General features: G+C 39.3%; 1 protein-coding gene across 1 annotated transcript; it reads left to right on the top strand.

Annotated features, from left to right (window-relative positions):
- The first annotated feature begins 3,463 nt into the window (after positions 1-3,463).
- On the top strand, positions 3,464-6,198 carry Rtl3 (retrotransposon Gag like 3). Its single transcript, XM_051141501.1, has 2 exons — positions 3,464-3,548; positions 4,153-6,198. Exon 2 carries the CDS (start codon positions 4,356-4,358, stop codon positions 6,192-6,194), a length of 1,839 nt encoding a protein of 612 aa, XP_050997458.1. The 5' UTR covers positions 3,464-3,548; positions 4,153-4,355; the 3' UTR covers positions 6,195-6,198.
- The last annotated feature ends 12,618 nt before the right edge of the window (positions 6,199-18,816 follow it).

Raw genomic sequence — 18,816 nt, 5'->3', positions numbered from 1 at the left:
GATTCATGACCTCTTTTTCTATTATTATTTTTACATATGCATAAATAAAGCCTGCTGAGTCCATTTAGTGGTGCTTGTATATATGCCTTTTTAAAATATGGTCTCTACCCTACAGTAGCTTTCCTGGCAAGAAAGATTTTCAAGGGTTCCCATTCCTTCAAAATATACTACAAAAATGCCAGTGTCCCAGAAAGTTTTCCTTTAGAGCCTTATGCAGTAGAATCTTCCCTTCCACAGGTGACATCCGATCAGAAGAAGAAAAGGGTTCTTGAGTGGATGGCAAGAAAGGAAATGAGAAGATGGTAAATATCACAAAGAGAGACTTAAATACAACAAAAATTTCCTTCCCCAGAGCGTTGCTGAGATGGAGCCTGTTTCTACCCTATAAGCGCCTGCTCATAATCCCTGTCATATGAAGGAAGAAATTCTTCCTTGACATTTCAACAGTCAAAGGAATCAATGGTTACCACTGTCTTAGTGTATTATGTTGTGTTGCTGACGACCAAAAGGCTTTAATCTATCCTAAGCACATGAAGGGTTAAATTTAAGAAAACTCTGCAAGCTCTAACGTAACCATAGGAATTACATGTTGAACATAACAGACATCAGGGTGGGACTGCCCCCAAGAGGGAGCTGGGCATTGTGCCAGAGACCTGTGGGGTAACCTGCCCTGTTGGTTCTATACAGGGTTAATAGAGAGAAAAGCAGGGGCTTGTGTTCCTTAAAGCTGCAGAAGGAGAAAGAGCCTGACAGGGGTCTACGACGACGTTTCAGATTGTGCATTTACTAATAAAATAAGATCACGATTCACATTGGGATGTACAAAGTAGAGCTTCATCTCATTCAACCTTTCCCTTCTTTTTCTTCCTACGCTAACAATCAACATATGCAACTCATTAACATAACTGAGCATGAACATTTCTTAGTCCTGTGCAGGCTTTGTGTGTCTGTTAAATGAACAGATTTGTCTTCTGTTTTCCTGAAATATTCATTTACCTAGTTAACAAAACCTCACTTACTTAAAATGTTTTCATAACCATCCTAAAGACTCCATAAACTCCATCATGTTGTGAGTGTAAGAAGAAAGATTAACGTGTAGGAGAACATGATGAACGTTTGGATGTGATTACCTCCCTATTCTTACTTTCCTATTCTTACTTGACTAATTCAGGATATTAAAACCACTTTAGGCATTTTGATAAAAGTCAGTGTAGCTCTTTTTTTTTTAACCACTCAAAAGAGAATAATTCTCTATGTTTAGGCAGTTTGAAACTTGTACTTAAGGACGTTGAAATTTGGTCTATGCTCTTTAGTGAAGGGGAGTCAGGGAAGAAAGGGCCCTGTGTTTACCCACTGAATAAATAAGCCTCTAGGCAAGGCGCTGGTTGGTGCTTTAGTCCATGGACTTTTTAAACATCTATCTTGGCTGCTCCACAATCCCCATGTTAATCACCTCATCTTCCCGCTTAGGTGCCTCCAGTTCTAATTCAAGAGAATTATTTGGCAAAGTAAATGATCCATGACCCAAGCAGGAAGGAAAGATAAAGGCTCCGGAGTGATGAAAAATTAATGCTGTAAAATCCATGTGCCGTAGATTTTTTCATACGAGAGCTCTTGCTCAAACAATTCTAAAAAGTTTACCTATCCAATTCCATAATTCAAAGATGATTAGAAAGAATAAATGAAAATTGTTACTGCTGTTGCAGGGATTATTATTGCTCTTAACTTTTATTAAATGCTATCTGTCATACTCTGATAAGCATTTTACACACATTGTTCTATTCATTCAATGGTATGTGTGCATGCATGTGTGTTTCTGTGTGTGTTGTGATAGACTCTCACATAGCAGAAATTGTCCTGGAACTCACTATGTAGCTGAAAATGGCCTTGAAGCCCTGGTACTTCTGCATCTGTTTCTTGAGTATTTGGGTTATAGGTATTCACCAACATCCCCGGATATGTAGCTGGTTATTTGCACCACTCTTACAATAATGGATATTGTTGTTGGCTCCATTTCCCAGCTGCATAAACTGAGGTTTGGGCTCTACATTTCAGAAGGACTCAGAAAATTACCAAATCCATGTTAGTTTCGTATAGACAGGCATAAAGGCAATGATGTGGTAAATTACTTAATAGCAAAAGAGTACTGACTATAAAGAAAAACCCAAGATACAGGAAATTAGAACACTTTGAAGAGCCTTAGTAACTATGGCCATCAGAAAATTGAAATAGGTTAAACTATGCCTCAAATTGTTCACTTACTAATGATAAGGAAATAAAACATACGCCATACCTATAATTGTCTCCCTGGCATTTTTAACTCAATGAGGGCATTATCTACTGTAACTTTTTTCCTCAGTGGCAAAGAATGTTTCAGTATTCTGAAATTTTTGCATAAATAGAATGAACTGTCTGCTAATGGTGGTTTTTTTTTTTAATGGTGGTTTACTTCTAAAAGAATTGTAAGATGGGTAGAGAGCAAACTCAATCTCCAAATGATTTTACTTTCCTTCTTAAAGCCTCTGCATTCAGATTCAGTTAGCCTAAGCAGTCAACTTGCTGTGGTTTATGCCTGTTCCATCTCCAGGATTTATTCCAGTATGCTAATAAGTGGAGCTGGTGATTTTTAAAAGAGCCTTGGGATCATGGCTGATTTGGTGTGTGATTTGAAGTGGCCTTATATAATTCATTACTGCAATTAAAATAGCTGTCTCTTATTATTCTTGCTTAAAATGGCCACGTGGTCAGAGCCCAGCATAAAACTATGATTTGGCATGAGAAGGCAAAATCAAACATGAAGTAGAATCACTGTGCAAGAAATCAGTAAAAGTGGGGTACCTATATGCTGTCAGGAGCTACCTAAGCAGCGCAAGGGAGCAAAAGAACCCTGGGCAGAATCAGAATCAGAATTCAGATTCAGTCAGAGTTGCTGCAAGTACTCATCAGAAGTTTGCCTCTCTGGCATCCTTGCCCTATTACAAGTTGCCTAGATCTGTCCATGGTAAAGATTCTAAGAAAATATTGCAAGGAGGGACCCTTGGGACTGAGTAGGTAGATAGGAGAAAGGACTGAGGGGTCTGCAGTTTGCTATCTAAGTGAGAATTAAACAAATGTCCCAGTGTGGATAGAGTATGGGTAACTTATGTGAGACAGACATTTAAAAAAAAAAAAATCAAGTCCCAAACCACTGTGGTCATTCAGAAATGTTTGCAACTTTTCACAAGGGTGGTGGTATTACTCCCAATTTCCTGGCTAAATATTTATTAAAGTAACCAAGGACTGAATGCATGAAGCTGCCTCACATCAGTGCAGCATCCTACTTTCCTTCTAGCTCTGGACTGTGAGGTACTGTCAAAAGAAAAAAAAAGCACTCTTCCATACTCAAAATAGCTACGTTACAGAGGAGAGTTGGAACGTGTTCTGGGAGTGGGTGTGTTTGTTTGAGTTCAGTGTGTGCAGAAAAGGCAAGCCTCCCCAGCCATTCACACAGTTCTCTCCTCAGCGATGGCTACGCAGACAGCAGAGCTCCAGCCCTACGTCTCCGAATGGTAACGTAAATCTACAAAGAGCATTTTGTTAACTATTTTGAGGTATTTTATAAATAATATGCACATGTCTGATGGATATATATGTATGTATGTTTATTTATTTATTCAACTTTTGCTTGCTTTCTCCTGTGTCTGGTTGCGTGCGGTTACTTGTGTGGTATTATTTCTGAGATATGAGAAAGCGTCTCCACCCCCCCCAACTCCTATGCTAGTCACTCAAAAATATTTCTTGAGCTTGCCCCACCACAGAACCTAAAATCCCCATTTCATTCTAAAAATCTGATTTGGTCGCTGGAAGCAGCTGTTAACATCCAAATTTTGCATTGCAGTATTAGGCAGACACTAGAAATTAAAACTATGTAAAACAAAGGACTATGGGGCAATTGTTTATAATATGATGTTAAGTTTCAAAAGAATGCAAACTGACATATATGTGTCATGTGCTAGTAAAATGTCATAGGGTAAGAGCAGGTATATACACCCCAGTTCATGAACATGAGCTTGTGGTAAAAGAAACCCAGAACAGTTGGACAGATTTTTGGTGATTTATATTGAATGAGTGCTTTCCATAGTTTCTGATGCTCAGCTCCCTCTCTTTTCACAGTGTCTCACACCTCCTGGTGCTGAGCTCCAGAGGCTCCCAGTGACCTCTTGGTAATCAGCCTTGGCTGGGTCCAAATCCCCACCCCTTGGAAAAGTCACGGAGCCTGACGTCTGCCTGTGAGCTGCTTTCAGCAAAGACCTCACAAGCAGCTAGCCAATCTCTCTTGGTAGCAAATTGTCAAACCAGGCCCGTTTTCTCAAAAGATGGTAGAGGACTTAACAGCTTCCTATGTTGCTCTGAAATTGGAGAATGAAATTCTGCAGGCTCAAGTGAAGAGGCTCATGGAAGAAAATGCTGCCCTCCAGGCCCAGATACCAGAGCTCCAGAAACCCGGAGCACCCAAAGAGGATGAACCACTCCGAAAGCCCTCAGAGGCCTATGAGCCCCCAGAGTTCCCAGAGTTCCCAGAGTCCCCAGAGCGGCTGCAAACTCCAGCAGCCAGGGCCTCACAAAAACCCTGGAAACCTCCAGGAACTACAGAGCCTGGGGGCCCCTCAGACATCAAAGAGCCCAGAGACCCCTCAGCCATCAGAGAGTCCAGGGGCCCCTCAGCCATCAGAGAGCCCAAGGGCCCCTCAGTCATCAGAGAGACCAGGGACCCCTCAGCCATCAGAGAGACCAGAGACCCCTCAGCCATCAGAGAGCTCACAGGACTCTCAGAGATCAAGGAGCCCCCAGAGACCAAGGAGTGTGGGGGACCCTCAGCCATCAGAGAGTTCAGGGGATTCCCAGAAGTCAAGGAGCCCCACTCATCTCCAAAGTTCCAGGAGCATTGGGGACCCCAGGAGCCTCCAGAGGCCAAGGAGTCCAGGGATTCCACAGCAGCCTGGGGACTCCAAGAGCCTTCAAAGGCCAAGGAGGCCTGCAATTCCCCAGAGCTCCAGGAGCTATCACCCTGGAAGCTTCCAGCCTCCAAGGAACCCCAGGAGATCCAGGAGGCTCTGGAGTCCTCAGGAATCCAGAAGCCCCAGGCATTCTCAGGGGGTTATGATCTCCCAGCAGTCTGTGAGGCAGGGCCCAGAGACAACCAGGGTACCCCAGCCCTCAAGGAGTTCCAGAATCCACAGGTCTACAACCCTACAAATGATGAGGGGTCTCAGAAGGTTCCAGAGCATCAGGAGACCTCATCACAGCTGGAGCCCCTCGGGGATCCAGCTGCCCAGGAGCCTCTGGAGCCTTGGGTGCCCCAGGAGCCCCTGGACCCCTCAGATGCCGAGGAGTTCATAGAATTCTCAGTACCTGAAGAGTCCCTAGAGGGCCTAATAGTTGTGAGAACAGGAACAGCACACACCCATGGCGAATTAGAGGCTGCAACTGTGCCGCTAGAGTATCCTTTGGCCATCAGTGGGGATTCTCGGAAACTCTCTGAGTTTTTAGTTCAGTTGACCGGTTATCTGAGAACCAGAGGGCACCTGTATCCCACTGAAGTGGCTCTAGTGAGCTTTGTTAGTAGCTTTTTCTCAAGTGAGGCAGGAAGATGGCTCGAGCCCCTAATAGATAGCCAAAGCCCCCTGCTGGAACAATTTGAAAGGTTCCTTCGAGTGCTCCAAAATACCTTTGACAATCCAGAAAGTATGGAAGTTGCTAACCATGGCCTCCCTCAGCTGCACCAAGGGGAAGAAGGCCTTGCCCACAGATATTCAACCCGCTTCCATCTCAATGCTCAAGAGTTAGATTTGGATGAAAGCACGTTCTGCATCCAGTTTCAAGAAGAGCTTGCCAGTTCTACTCAAAATGAACTGTCTTGTCCAAGTCCAGCCACCAACCTATCTGATATAATTATTCAGTGTGTCACCCTAGAAGAGAAGGCAGATTCAGATACATCAGCCTCTGAAGAGGAAAATGGGTCGGAGAGTCCACCAACTGAAAACCAGCCTGTTCAAGGGACAAGTAATCGTCCCCATCTCAGTGAGGCTGAACGGGCCCGACGCCGTGAAGGTCACTTGTGCCTCTACTGTGGCCATCCTGGTCATTTTGCCAGAGATTGCCCTGTCAAGCCTCATCGTGCCCAGCAGGCGGGAAACATGGAGGCCCGGCGGTAAGGGGGATCCCGGGCGGGCCAATCTACAAATACGCGTCCCCCTCTCTTCCAATATCTATGTCCCGTACCCTATGGCTAACTGTTGAGATTCGACTTGGAAGACGTCAGTTCTTTGAGCAAGCAATGGTGGATTCAGGTTCCTACAGAAACAGCATCGACCACTCTGTGGTTCTTCGAGAGAAGATTCCAATTCGCAATAACATCTTTCCTCTCATGCTTGAAACAGTTGATGGGCGTCCACTGATTAATGGACCCATAACCAAAGAAACACCACCTGTTGAAGTCAAAATCGGAAACCACGTTGAAGAGCTCCAGTTTGACATTATTCATGCACCACGCTACCCTCTGATTCTTGGAATCCACTGGCTTGAGACACATGACCCGAACATTGAGTGGAGTACTCGAACTGTGTCCTTTCCATCTCATTATTGTCACTACAATTGCTTCAGGCACAGGTGGAATCGAAGGCGGCGTGATGAAATAATTGCCGGTTAGATGATGAGTCCTAGTGACTTCTGGCCATCTATCTGTCTTCTGTTACCTCAGCTGTCATCAGTATTTGCTGCTCTCTGAATCTTCCACTGAACTTCTGGCTATGAACTAAGGCTACCTGTACAACGACACTGCCTCTTGGATGATGGACTAAACCTGACGACTTTGAGCTGCTTTTCCCTACCCATCTTGCATGCTTCCCTCTTTAAGTCTTGCATTATGTAGTGCTGTTTTAATTACAATTCACACTAACAATATGCATGAAAATAGATATTAGAAACTAATATGGAAAATGTAGCTGTTAGACTGGTTTTATTATTTTCTAATCAAGATTACCTTATCACATATTTCTGTGTTTTTTCAATAAAAGTAATTTTCAAGGAATATTTTTAAGTAATCAATAAACAATGGCAACTGTTACTTGTGTGTAAGTTAATTTATTGGGTTATCTGAGGAAGGGGGTAAGGGACCAGTAAGTTCAGAAGGGTAAAAGAGGGATAGAGGGAAGTAAAGGGTGGGAGGGAAAGAGGGGACAAGAGGTGGAGGTGGGAGGGATGAAGGAGGAAGGGAGGAAAAGAGGAGGAAGTGAGAAATGGAGAAGGGGAGGGAGGAGGAGGGAGAGATTGGGAAAAGTCCTATGAACTCCTAGAGAGACAGGTCAGAAAATGGTAGTATAGCTAGAAGGTGATGGAGAAAGTCATAGAGGCTTGGGGTTAGTCTTGGGTAAAGCATGGAGGTGTAAGCAGTGGTAAGGTTTCGAAAAGAATTTTTGAGAAACTGAGCACAAATGGGACAACTTGGATTCTGAGGGCAGGGGTGAGGGGAGGGAGAAATTCTGACAAAGGACAGGAGCTTTGAAACTTCTTCGACTTAAGTGGATCAAACAAAGAAGAGCAACAAAGCAGGTAATGATACCCCATTGGTGACCTATCCCTCCCTGTAAATGAGTATGCATGGTTTATTCTTCACAACACCAGAACTTGTCCTAGAGGACCTGAGGACTAACAGCTCTTAAGATAGCATATGAGCAGGGTAGCAGGAATGAGGTTTTAACACACATAGTTAGGAGTCATCTCTCCTGCATTTACAGGCTCCTCTACCATGCTAGCTATGCAGCCTGCATGGCACACAGAGAAATCAAAGCCATAAAAGAAGCATGTCCTTGTGGCCATGGAGGGGCTAATGTCTTGACTTAAGTTACACACACCACACACACACACACACACACACACACACACACACACACACACACTGGGAAAGGCTAGATCACTGGGTGAAAGAGTGATCCATGCTCATCTTAACTTTCTTTTGTGTTCTCAACACCCTCCTTGGAATTTATTTGAAACCATATGAAGGAGAGTGCTCTTACATAGACAGATGATCAAATAAAAGAGCTCCTCATTTCCTCCAGGCATCTCACACACATTAGTTATCTCATTGCTTCCGAGAGCAATTCAGTGAAGTGATTGTGAATGTTTTTTATTTTAAAATAAGTACAATCCCAGCACAGCTAAGAAGTATCCAGCTAAGAAGGATGCTTCTTTGAGATCCATCCCCTATGCCTTTTCCACTACAGCCTGTAAATCTCCTTAATGCACTGGTGACTGCCAAATCAGACTACGGAAGCACAAAGGTAGGTGGGGTAACCCTAAAATGGAAGGAAATGGACAGAAAAAAACCTGCACAGATAGTCTTCAACCGTAGTTTCTTCCCCCAAACTCACTTAATCTTACCTTTCCCTACTAGCCATCGTCCAAACCACCTATTCCATGTCGTGAAGGATGTTGCTTCCTTTGAAACTAATGCCACACTGCCTTTTCAGATTTCCTGGTGGTTTCCATGACAACTGGGTAGTCACAAACTGTGTATTATTTTTTTTTAAATCACAGCTAAAATTTTTTGCCTAGCCACCTCCAAACTGAAGCTAGATTCTGAGCAGCCTTAAGGCCCATGCCCTCTATTAATCACTAGCAGCCACTAATGTGTTTTGTCACAATAACATCCTGGGGCCTGTGGAGAACTTTCCTCAGGAGTATGTCCTGCGATTCTCTTCCCTACTCAATCCCACACTTGTCTAGCCTAGGTACAGGAACAGAATCACCTACATCTCTAACCTTGACAGCATAGCTCAGCACAACACCTGGCACACCCAAGGTTCTCCACAGCAACTGACTCAATATTTAAATATTATGCAGAGAATATATAATGGGTTTGTCTGGGTTTTTTCCTCTACTCAAGACTCACCCCTAACATAAAAAGATTTCAAGCATCAGCCAAAGAAAAAGAGTGTCTTTTATTATTGAAACTCTCCTAGAGCAATGAAGACCAACTGAGGATATTTCTCCAGGACTGAGGGTTCATGGAACACAGGGTTTTGCAAAAAACGGGGAGAGTTCTGGACACAGTGAGACTGTTGGCCATCTTACCTAGGCCCTCTAATTTTCTATCTAGCTATAAAGATTTGCTTACCTAAAGTGCAACTCTTCATTTCAGAAAAGAACTGGTACTATAATCATAGATTCACATACTTTTTGAACTAGAAAAGACTCAATAAGCCCATTTCCCTAATTTTACACATGGAGTTAAGGAAGGCCAGAGAAAGGGAAATTACCTACCATTGATAATACTATTCTGATATCCTGATTTCAAATGCAGTGCTTTCTTTCTATTTTGAGAAGCTATCCCAAGCCAATAGATTGCCTGTGGCCAGAACTGAGTGAGCTTGTATGGAAAGTGCTAAAAAATAATGTGAGAGGATTATAATATGATCAAAACGGAGGGGGTAGGAAGCACTCTAGAGACAGTGAGGATAATCAAATGAAAAAATTCTTTGTTCACAAATAGACTGAAACTGAAATATATCAGTTGGTAAAATTCATAAGACTTGAGACTAGAAAAACAGTTTAGCAGTTAAGGGTATATACTGTTCTTGGAAAGAACTCTAGTTTAGTTTCTAACACTCACACACATTTTTTACTCCAGTTCCAAGGGATCTGACGCCCTCTTATGTCCTCTCCAGGCAACTGTACTTACACACACACACACACACACACACACACACACACACACACACACACACACAATGCATTCACACAAGGCACTCACACTTGCAAACACACATGTGTGTGAGAGAAAGAATTATTGTTAAAAGATCCATGACAACATCTGGTTAATGTCCGCATGGTTTTCCCATATACTATGCTAGATAAGATAATATCATTTTTACCTATTTATACTGTAAATGTAATTTTTTTAAAAAAATTGAAAAAAAATCAGGCCCACTGAATCCAAATGCTTTGTCAGGCTTTATGCTGCCAATAACTGGCAGATGTTAAAAATGAACCTTGGGTGCTAAGAAGATGGCTTAGTCTGTAAATTGCTTGCTGTGTGAGCACAACAACCTCAGTTCAGAGTCCCAGCACTTACATAAAAATGAGATATGAGGCAAGTGACCGTAATCCTACATCTGGAGAGGGAGAAACAGGAGTGTGCCTAGAGCACACTGATCACCTAGTCTTGTAAAACTAGTGAAATACCCTGTCTCTAAAAATGCCCAACTCAATCTCTGGCCTCCACTCCACATCCCTCTACACACACACACACACACACACACACACACACACACACACACACACACACACACACCACACACAGATTTTTCCTGTCTCAGTCCAAAGCTGCAATGTGGGGTTGGGGATACTGCTCAGTGCTAAGTGTTTGCCTAGCATGTCCAAGCATGTGCAAGGCCCTGAGGTTGCTTAAAAAAAAAAAAAAACAGGTGAGTGAGCAAGCGAGCTAAGAGTGTGGATTTGATCCAGCGTATGACAGTGATTCTCAGGATGGATGCAATAACTCACAGGGTGAGTGACTTTTTCTCTATATTAACCACTGTAGTAATACTGATTCTTTAGGCGTGAGTTCTGTTATCCCAGAAAATGATATTAATTTGTTAAATCATTTTAAATAAATATTAATTCAAAGAATTTGTTGAAAGTCTGTTTTGTTTATTTGTGTTTTTTCCAAATGCATATAGACTTTACTTGTTTATAATAAGCTACATACAGTAAGAACAGTTATGAAGCAATCAGGAAAGCCATATTGTAAGGGTTACATTAAAAATGTTTAGCTCATTTGTATTTTGCAACCTTGAAGAAATATTATCTATACTATCTAAGTGAGTCTAAAGTTTTGTACCTAAATCATTCTCTGTAATATCCTGTATTTGTCAACTTAAAAAACAACTTTCTAGACCTTAAACCATTCTTTAATCCTAAACAACTTAAGCCTAACTGAAATTATAACTATCTAGTCTTCAATCCATCAGAGATTTGAAAAAGAATAAAATTTTTACTTAAGTAAGAGGTGAAGGCAAGCAGCTTCCAAAACTAAGATGACAGAGACAGTTTACTTACATTAAGCACAGACATAGGAAGGAAGAAAAAGGGGAAAGAACTAAAGCACGACTCATGGTTACTGCTCAAACAGAGTGTATTACACAGTGCTATTCATCCAGTGGAGAAAGCACTAATTGTGCTGTGAAGTAAAGAAAGTCATTTGGAATTGGGTCTTGCAGAAACCTCACTGAAACAAGAGGAAGGGAAGAACTTCCTAAATTGACTCCATCTTATGCTAGTTATCTATATAACTAAGCACTTCAAAATTTATCTTGGATAATATTTAGGCTGGAGTATTTTTCTGGTCCACATTTGAGAGTACTTTTCTCTCCAGCTCTAAAATAATGAATACACCTTTGCGTGTGGCAGGCACCTATAACATGAAATAGTAAAAGGTTTCCCCTCCTTTTCCTTGTCCTTTATTTCACAAGCTGCGATATTTTTAAGTAGAAATTGGATAATCAGGTTATGTTTTAGTGATCTTGATAAGGCTATAGAAAATGATAAGATGATAAGATGAATGATAAGATACCGCCGTATTTTTCCTTTGAAGATTTCATGAGATGGTTAAACTCTCAAATCAAAGGAATGAAAGTAAGACTGGCTCAACTTTCTTCAAATGTTTGTGATCAGGAACTAAAGCACACGCATTTTCAGAACAATACCCCTACCATTAAGAATTTTAAAATCTAGTGGAAAAAAAGGCTAATATGCCAAAAATCTACCTATGCATGTAAGCCTTCTCAGAATATTTTAAAGTTTATGTAAACATAAAGACTTTCTAAGATTCTATAATATTTTGACAGACATGGGTTTCCTCTAGCTAACTTTTCTGGCTTTAAATTTTAATGAATCATTTTGATACATTTTAGAATCTCCTTTGTAATAATTTTAGCAAATATCTCAGATTTCATGATGATACACTATTCCTTACCTTGTCATGGTCCTTCCACAGAAGTCCTTAGCGCTCCAGTTCTTGACAACCTACATAATTCAAAAGTTTGTCTTTTAAAGATTACATATGAATAGATAATTCTTGAAATTCTAGATGTTGAATATTAAATGATAAGAGCAACTTAAAAGTCAAGAAGTTAAAATTAAATTCCTGGGTTTGCCACTGCCTGGCCATACTTCATTTAGGAAAAGCATCAAATGAGTAAGCTGATGTTACAAACATGTTCCAAAAGTTAAAAGGGTATTTAATAATTTCTATTATTATGTTTATAATAATAAAAGCTAAATCCTTCAAGATACTAAAAGACCTGTTTTAACTCACTTCAGTTCAATAGATTTGACTTCTATATACTAGATACTTACTATGGCTAATTAAAGAAAGATTAAAGTCAGTTTACTATAATTATGTATTAAATGATTTTTTTTTTACAACCAAAGCATTGGTTGGCTCTCTTAACTACATTATCTAAAATGTCATCCCTTTCTTGTGCTGCGTTAACTAGATGATAACTTATTATAATTAGTCTGAGCTTGTCTTTTCATCTATTCAGGGCAACCTAAAGAAAACAAATCAGAAAAAAAAAACTAGTCTTTGCTCTACTGAAAGCACTAATTTAAAAAGTTGAAACCCACAAGACAATTTTCATTTTTCCATTTCCAATTTGTGTCATTTTCAGGTGAAAATAATAGATGGTTAAAAGGTCACACTATATTGGCCGATGAGTACATTGTCATTTCTATAGGAAACAACTGCCATTATGATTTAACGTGACTGACAGTGTCTTGATTCTGTTATTGTTCTGTTCCACAGCAACTCAGATATGTGAGAAAATTGGTGAAGGGTATTAGTTTGGAGAATGTGGGAGATAGTCCAACATGCTGGTGGGGAAGTAGGAGGCAGGAACAAATGCCACCAGTAGTCAACTAACTGGGTCTGACTTGGCTCAAGTGGAAGGTCCATTATGTATTCTGATACAGATGAAAATGGAATATGGCACAGAAACACAAAGCAGTCATATGCTCATGGGACATCTGGCAACCTAAAGTTCACATGAGAAAAAGAAAGCATGAAATTTTACAACCACACAGAACAGAATGTCTGCAATGCTATAGCTGAGCTCACTGTTTTTCTTAGTCTTTTACGTTGCTTTTTTCCCCTGTCAGTCATACCACAGATACCACATAATAGGCAACAAGTGAACCAGCTGCACTTCCAGTGAAACTCTGCTGATTATTAGAAGAAAAGCTGACTAAACTCTAATAAATTAAAGACATTCCCACAAAGGTAAATACGGAAAGGAATTGCCATATTTCAACTTGTATTTTTAATACCACCTCCTGATATAAAAGTTGGCATGTGTTGAAGGAATGGAGGAAAATCCAATCAGGGCCAAGTCAAAATAAAAGCACACTTAAGAGTTCACAATACTGTCAGGTCTTGGTGGCAATACCTGCAATCCCAACCGAAAAGAGGAAATAGCACGGGGACCAGCCTGGTCTATATAGTGAGTCCCAGGGTAGAATAATAATAGTCAAATAGTAAGACCCAACTCAAAATTATTTCTGTGTATATTTGGTTGTTTAGGGTTTTTGGAGGGGTTGGTTTTGTTTATTTGTTTCTTTTGACGGGAGAAGAGCTTGTTGTACAGTCTTGATAAGCCTGGAGCTCATTATGTAGGCCAGGCTGGTCGCATACTAGGATAATCTTCATGTCTCACAATCCCAAATGCTAGATTTCAGGTATGAGCCATAATACCTGGATCCCTTTTTAAATTCAAATTTTATTTTGATTAACACATAAACATAACATAATAGATATTAATGAGGAAGCATACAATGTGCTATACACATACACATTGTATCATGTTCAAATTAGGTTAAACGTATTTACCTCCACATATATTTTTGTTTTATGATGACACTTTCAGAACAGCGAATAATTTGAGCCAACCCAAGAGAAAGGCTTTGGAAATTAAACCCCGGAAAGCCACCATGGCAAGGATGTCCTTAAACTTCAGAAACTCTCATCATGTCAGGGAAAGACCTGGATACTAGACCTGGGTTACAGGATGTCTGCCAGTCTTGCTCTGGGATAGTTGTTCCTTGCTATTTTACTATCCTCCTCTTTTGCAATGGGAATCTTTACTTTGTGCCATTAGATCAATTTTCTCTTATTTTATTGGGACTCACAAGAAAGAAGTATTTTAATTCTCAGAGAACATTCAATTTTACTCTCAAATAATGTTAAGATTGTAAGAACTTTGAAGGTGTGTAACTTTGAGCTGTCCACGAGCCTTCAGGAGACAAAGTGAAAATGTTATGGACTGAATATCAAAATGTCTTTACAGGCTCATGGATTGGATTTTTGGATCCTCGCTAGGGTACATATTTTGGAAGGTGGGAAAGTCAAGGTGGAGGAAGGGGGTCATTGGGAGTGTTCCTTTGAAGGCACTGATTTGCTCTTAGCCCTTCCTCCCTGTGTGCTTTCTGCCCAGCATGTGGTAAATTGCCTTTGCCACTTGCTTCCACCACCATGTTCTTCTCGCTTGTCGCAACTAGAGATCAACCAAGCAAATGAGATGAACTAAAGCCTCCGAAACTGTGAGCTAAAACAAATAATTCCTTACTTTAAGTTGAAATCTGAAGTATTTTTCACAGCAACACAAAAGTAATACACATAATGTGGAAAATTATTCTATCAGAAAATGGAGTTAAATATTAACATATAACCCAGGATGAATACAGTTGGTAGCCCTTATAAGCTGAACTAGCTAGTAAACAAAGACCAAAAGCTGCAATGATGATAGATATGTATCTAAAATATTCAAAGTAATAGAAATATTAATATATAATAATAGAATGAAAGCAGATTATGCAGACTGGTAATGAAAATCAAGAGAAGATTATATATGCATATTACATATAGGAACATTATTCATAAATAAGAATGATGCCCTTTTATAGCAAAGTATTTAGTATTTAAGGTCATCACACCAAATGAAATAAGCCAGACAGACAAATATTGTGTGTTTTCACCTATATGCAGATTCTAGATTTTAAAAGGACATGAAGGTAGAAATCAAAATATTTGGTACATGCAGAGGAAAGAGAGGATACAAGAGAGAGGATACATAGGGAGAAATATGATAGAATTATTATATACATGTATGGAACTACTACAAAGAAACCTATAGTTATATATTTATATATTCAGTAATTTTAAAAAGAATGATTACTAATGGATTTGGAATTTATTTGGGGAGTATTGAATAAATTCTAAATATAGTGGTTACAGCTACAGACAATTCTGTGAATATATAAAAATGAACTATAACTTTAAATAAGTGAATTTTATGCTTTCTGAAAAACATTTCAATAATGCTGAAGAAAAATATTAGGGAAAAGAAACATACCATAGATGTTGCATTGATGTCATTCGTCCCAGTTTTGCCATTTCCTAGCTGTGTTTTGAGAGGGCCAAGTTAACTTTCCTAAGCCTTGGGTTTCTTGTCTGTGAAAGCAAAAACAACAAATCCTTAGAGTTGAGAGAATTAAATAAGATGATGCACATAACAGACTAAGTATTACATGTGTCACATAGTAAATGCTCAGTGAATCATAGTTATTATGATCATGTTTCAATAATTCAATCCCTGTCTTAATTCTTAGACCTTCCATTGTGTTCTTGGTTTTCTCACAGTAAAATTCAAGCAAGCAGTGGATAGCTTTGTGTGAGCTCAGATCCAGGATAGACAAGCAGTGTTCCCACGCAAGAATGTAGTGTCTTCTTTGTTTCAGGCTCATTGTTAAAGTCCTTTCAAATCTATTTCTTCTCAGACTCTCATTGCTGAAGAAAGTTTAAGGGTTTCAGTGCCACCAAGGGACAATCCTTTAATCTGTGAGAACCTGATGGACCAGTGGTCTAGACTCCTTTTCCTTCCAGTGTCTATGATGTTCTTATAGATATAGCCACTTGTCACAAAAGAGGTTCAATAACGTTCCCTAGCAGTAATTTTATTTTATTCAATTTTATTAGCATATATTCATTGCACAAAATGATAGGTTTCTTTACCACACTCTCATGTAGGACTATCATGCACTTTGAACTTTGATCTTACTCACTACTCCCATTACTATTTCATGCTGTTCCCCTACAGTTGGTTCTCTCCTTCCAAAATAGTATCTCTTTTTCTTTCAAGTCTTATTTTATGTCGAAGTTCTGCACATGAGAAAGCATTGGATCTTAGCCTATGTCTCATTCTTCCTGTTCACTTTTTCCTGCTTCCTGGGGTTACTTTCCAAACAAATAACCAACATTCCAGTTTCCCTGCTTTGTCATGGAGAAACACAAGTACAACAAGTGAGCCTAATTTTCCTCCAGGCAGAGGGGAAGAATTTAGAAACTATAAAGTTAGAATTACATTTAAAGATGGGGCAAAGATCCACTAGAATATCAGGCAGAGGAATAACTTGTGTGTGTGTGTGTGTGTGTGTGTGTGTGTGTGTGAGAGAGAGAGAGAGAGAGAGAGAGAGAGAGAGAGAGAGAGAGAGAGAGAGAGAGAGAGAGAGAGAGAGAGAGGCGGTATGACCTGACCATTTCATTTTCAGAGTTTCTTTACTATTTACTGAGAGGAAATGTAATACCTTCAAGAGAACACTAGATTTGGAACCAGTAAAATGTATTTTAATAGCATCCAGCTTTACTTCTTCACAGCTGTGAAATCTCAAGAAAGTCCCTTAATCTCTGCAAGCCTTGCTCGACCATTTGTCAAAAGAAGACAGTTACATCCCTTTCACCAAGACTGTTGGGAATATCAAATAAGACCTCAAAAAAGTGAAGATTCTTTGTCATCTATACAATTCCTCTAAATGTGTGATGTTTTATAATTAGAACGCAGTAAAACACATCACACAGTTTGCAGGTAAAAATTTAAGAAATTGTTTTAAAGAGTCTTAACTTAGGTACATTGGTGCCAAGTTGGATGTATTTTGAGGGGTTTCATACTTACCGGTAAGTATGTTCCCATACTTTATCATATGTGATCCTTTCAGCTTTCTGAGAAAAAATTATGTACCTCTTGAAACAGCTGGAAAGAGCAAAATAGTTTCCATTCTTCCCTTCCAACAGCTGGACCTTGAGTGCCTACAAATGTCCAGTCATGAAGGTAATAAGCTCAATACTTGTTGATCATTATTTTTATCTAAGAATGCACTTCCACAAGTCAAAAAAGTAGAGAAATTTCAAATGACAGGCTTTTCCCAATCTACTACAAGTTGCCAATATGTGAATGAGCCATTTATCAGTGGAATAGCAAGCATACCAGTATGAAATCTGATAAATAAATTTGGGGATGTCACATAGCTATGTCCAATCATAATTTAATTATCAGCACCAGCTATCTTACCATTCTATGAAAGACATCCCACTAATAGAGAACATTTGTTTGCAATAATTCAATCCCTCTTTAGAAGTGATATCCTCAATTATTAATTATAAAAGTATATGTTTCATAGAATGTTTTAAATGAGGGAGGAACTCAGACCTGGATATTCTCCAAGAAGAGAGTTGTATAAATATAACCATTGTAAACAATCTCAGTTTAGGTTTGAAATGAACAGGACTGTAGCAGATCCATAAGAACTTGTTGAGGCCTTTCATTCCAGGGAAGCAATCTGTTTCTTGTCACTCTTTTTCAAATACCTTTCTATCTTTATCATCATGCCAAAGCAGATAATTATGCTTCTTTAAACTTTCTCTTTGTAAACACTGTTGCTACAAGAGTTATGAATACAAGAGTCACATAGACATCCTTTATCATTTCCCTCTTATCTTTCCACCACCATGAAACATATTTTCAGCCTGGCTGCAGTATTAAGATGAGAAGCAAGGGGAATATTTTTCTATCACATGTTACTAACTAAAAGAAGGAAAACAAAATAAAATATTCATGAATCAGTATACAAGTCCAAGTCATCTTTACTAACAATTTTTTAAAGAATAAAAAGCAGGAGTTCAAGTCCTTAGTTTTTATAAGCATGTAAAATTAAATAGCTATCTTAAATGAAAAATATGTACTTTGCCTTTAAGAGAAATTGGAGGGTAAAACACTCGTGTTTGGTAGTAGGGAAATGATCAAAAACTCTAATAATTAAACAAAGTGTAGAGTCAAGCACCTACCTTTCCCACTGTAAAATGTGTCTTAAACCTTTAGATGTTATGTCTCATCAGAAATTCTCTCTATTGCCACTATGACCCCTAGTCTGGGGTCTTAGAAATTCCTTCCCCCCAATCCTTACAAGTTGTGTTCAATTTGGACTGTCTTTCAAGCCTTTGAAAGATACCTTCTCTCCTGCAAAAGCCTCTTTGATTTGGTCAGGTGGTTATACTGTGGTTGTTTATTTTTTTCCAAGTCCCTGGTATTTTTGATCTCCAGCCACACGTATTCTGGGTTTTTAGATAGTTTCCAGGCTCTCTTGAGTTATTGACTTTTAAAATTCTATCTCCCAGGTATTTTTTCCTACCCAATGTCTGCGTTTTGTCAATGCTCATTTCAAAATTAGAAAAACAACCTAATTTATTTCCTTTGCTTTTCATATCCATAATGATATTAAATTTTCTGAAATCTCAGAGTTCAAAGGATCTATGGAATCTAACTTTCTTATTAAGTTTTTCCTCACTTTTATTGTTTGAGAATTTCATACATGCACATAATGCAATTTGATCAAACTTATCCCCTATCCCTTTTACTCAATTTCTCTACTATCCACACACATGCACCCCAA

Source organism: Acomys russatus, chromosome X, assembly GCF_903995435.1.
Source record: "Acomys russatus chromosome X, mAcoRus1.1, whole genome shotgun sequence".
NCBI lineage: Eukaryota > Metazoa > Chordata > Mammalia > Rodentia > Muridae > Acomys > Acomys russatus.
This window is presented reverse-complemented; position numbering and strand designations above follow the sequence as displayed.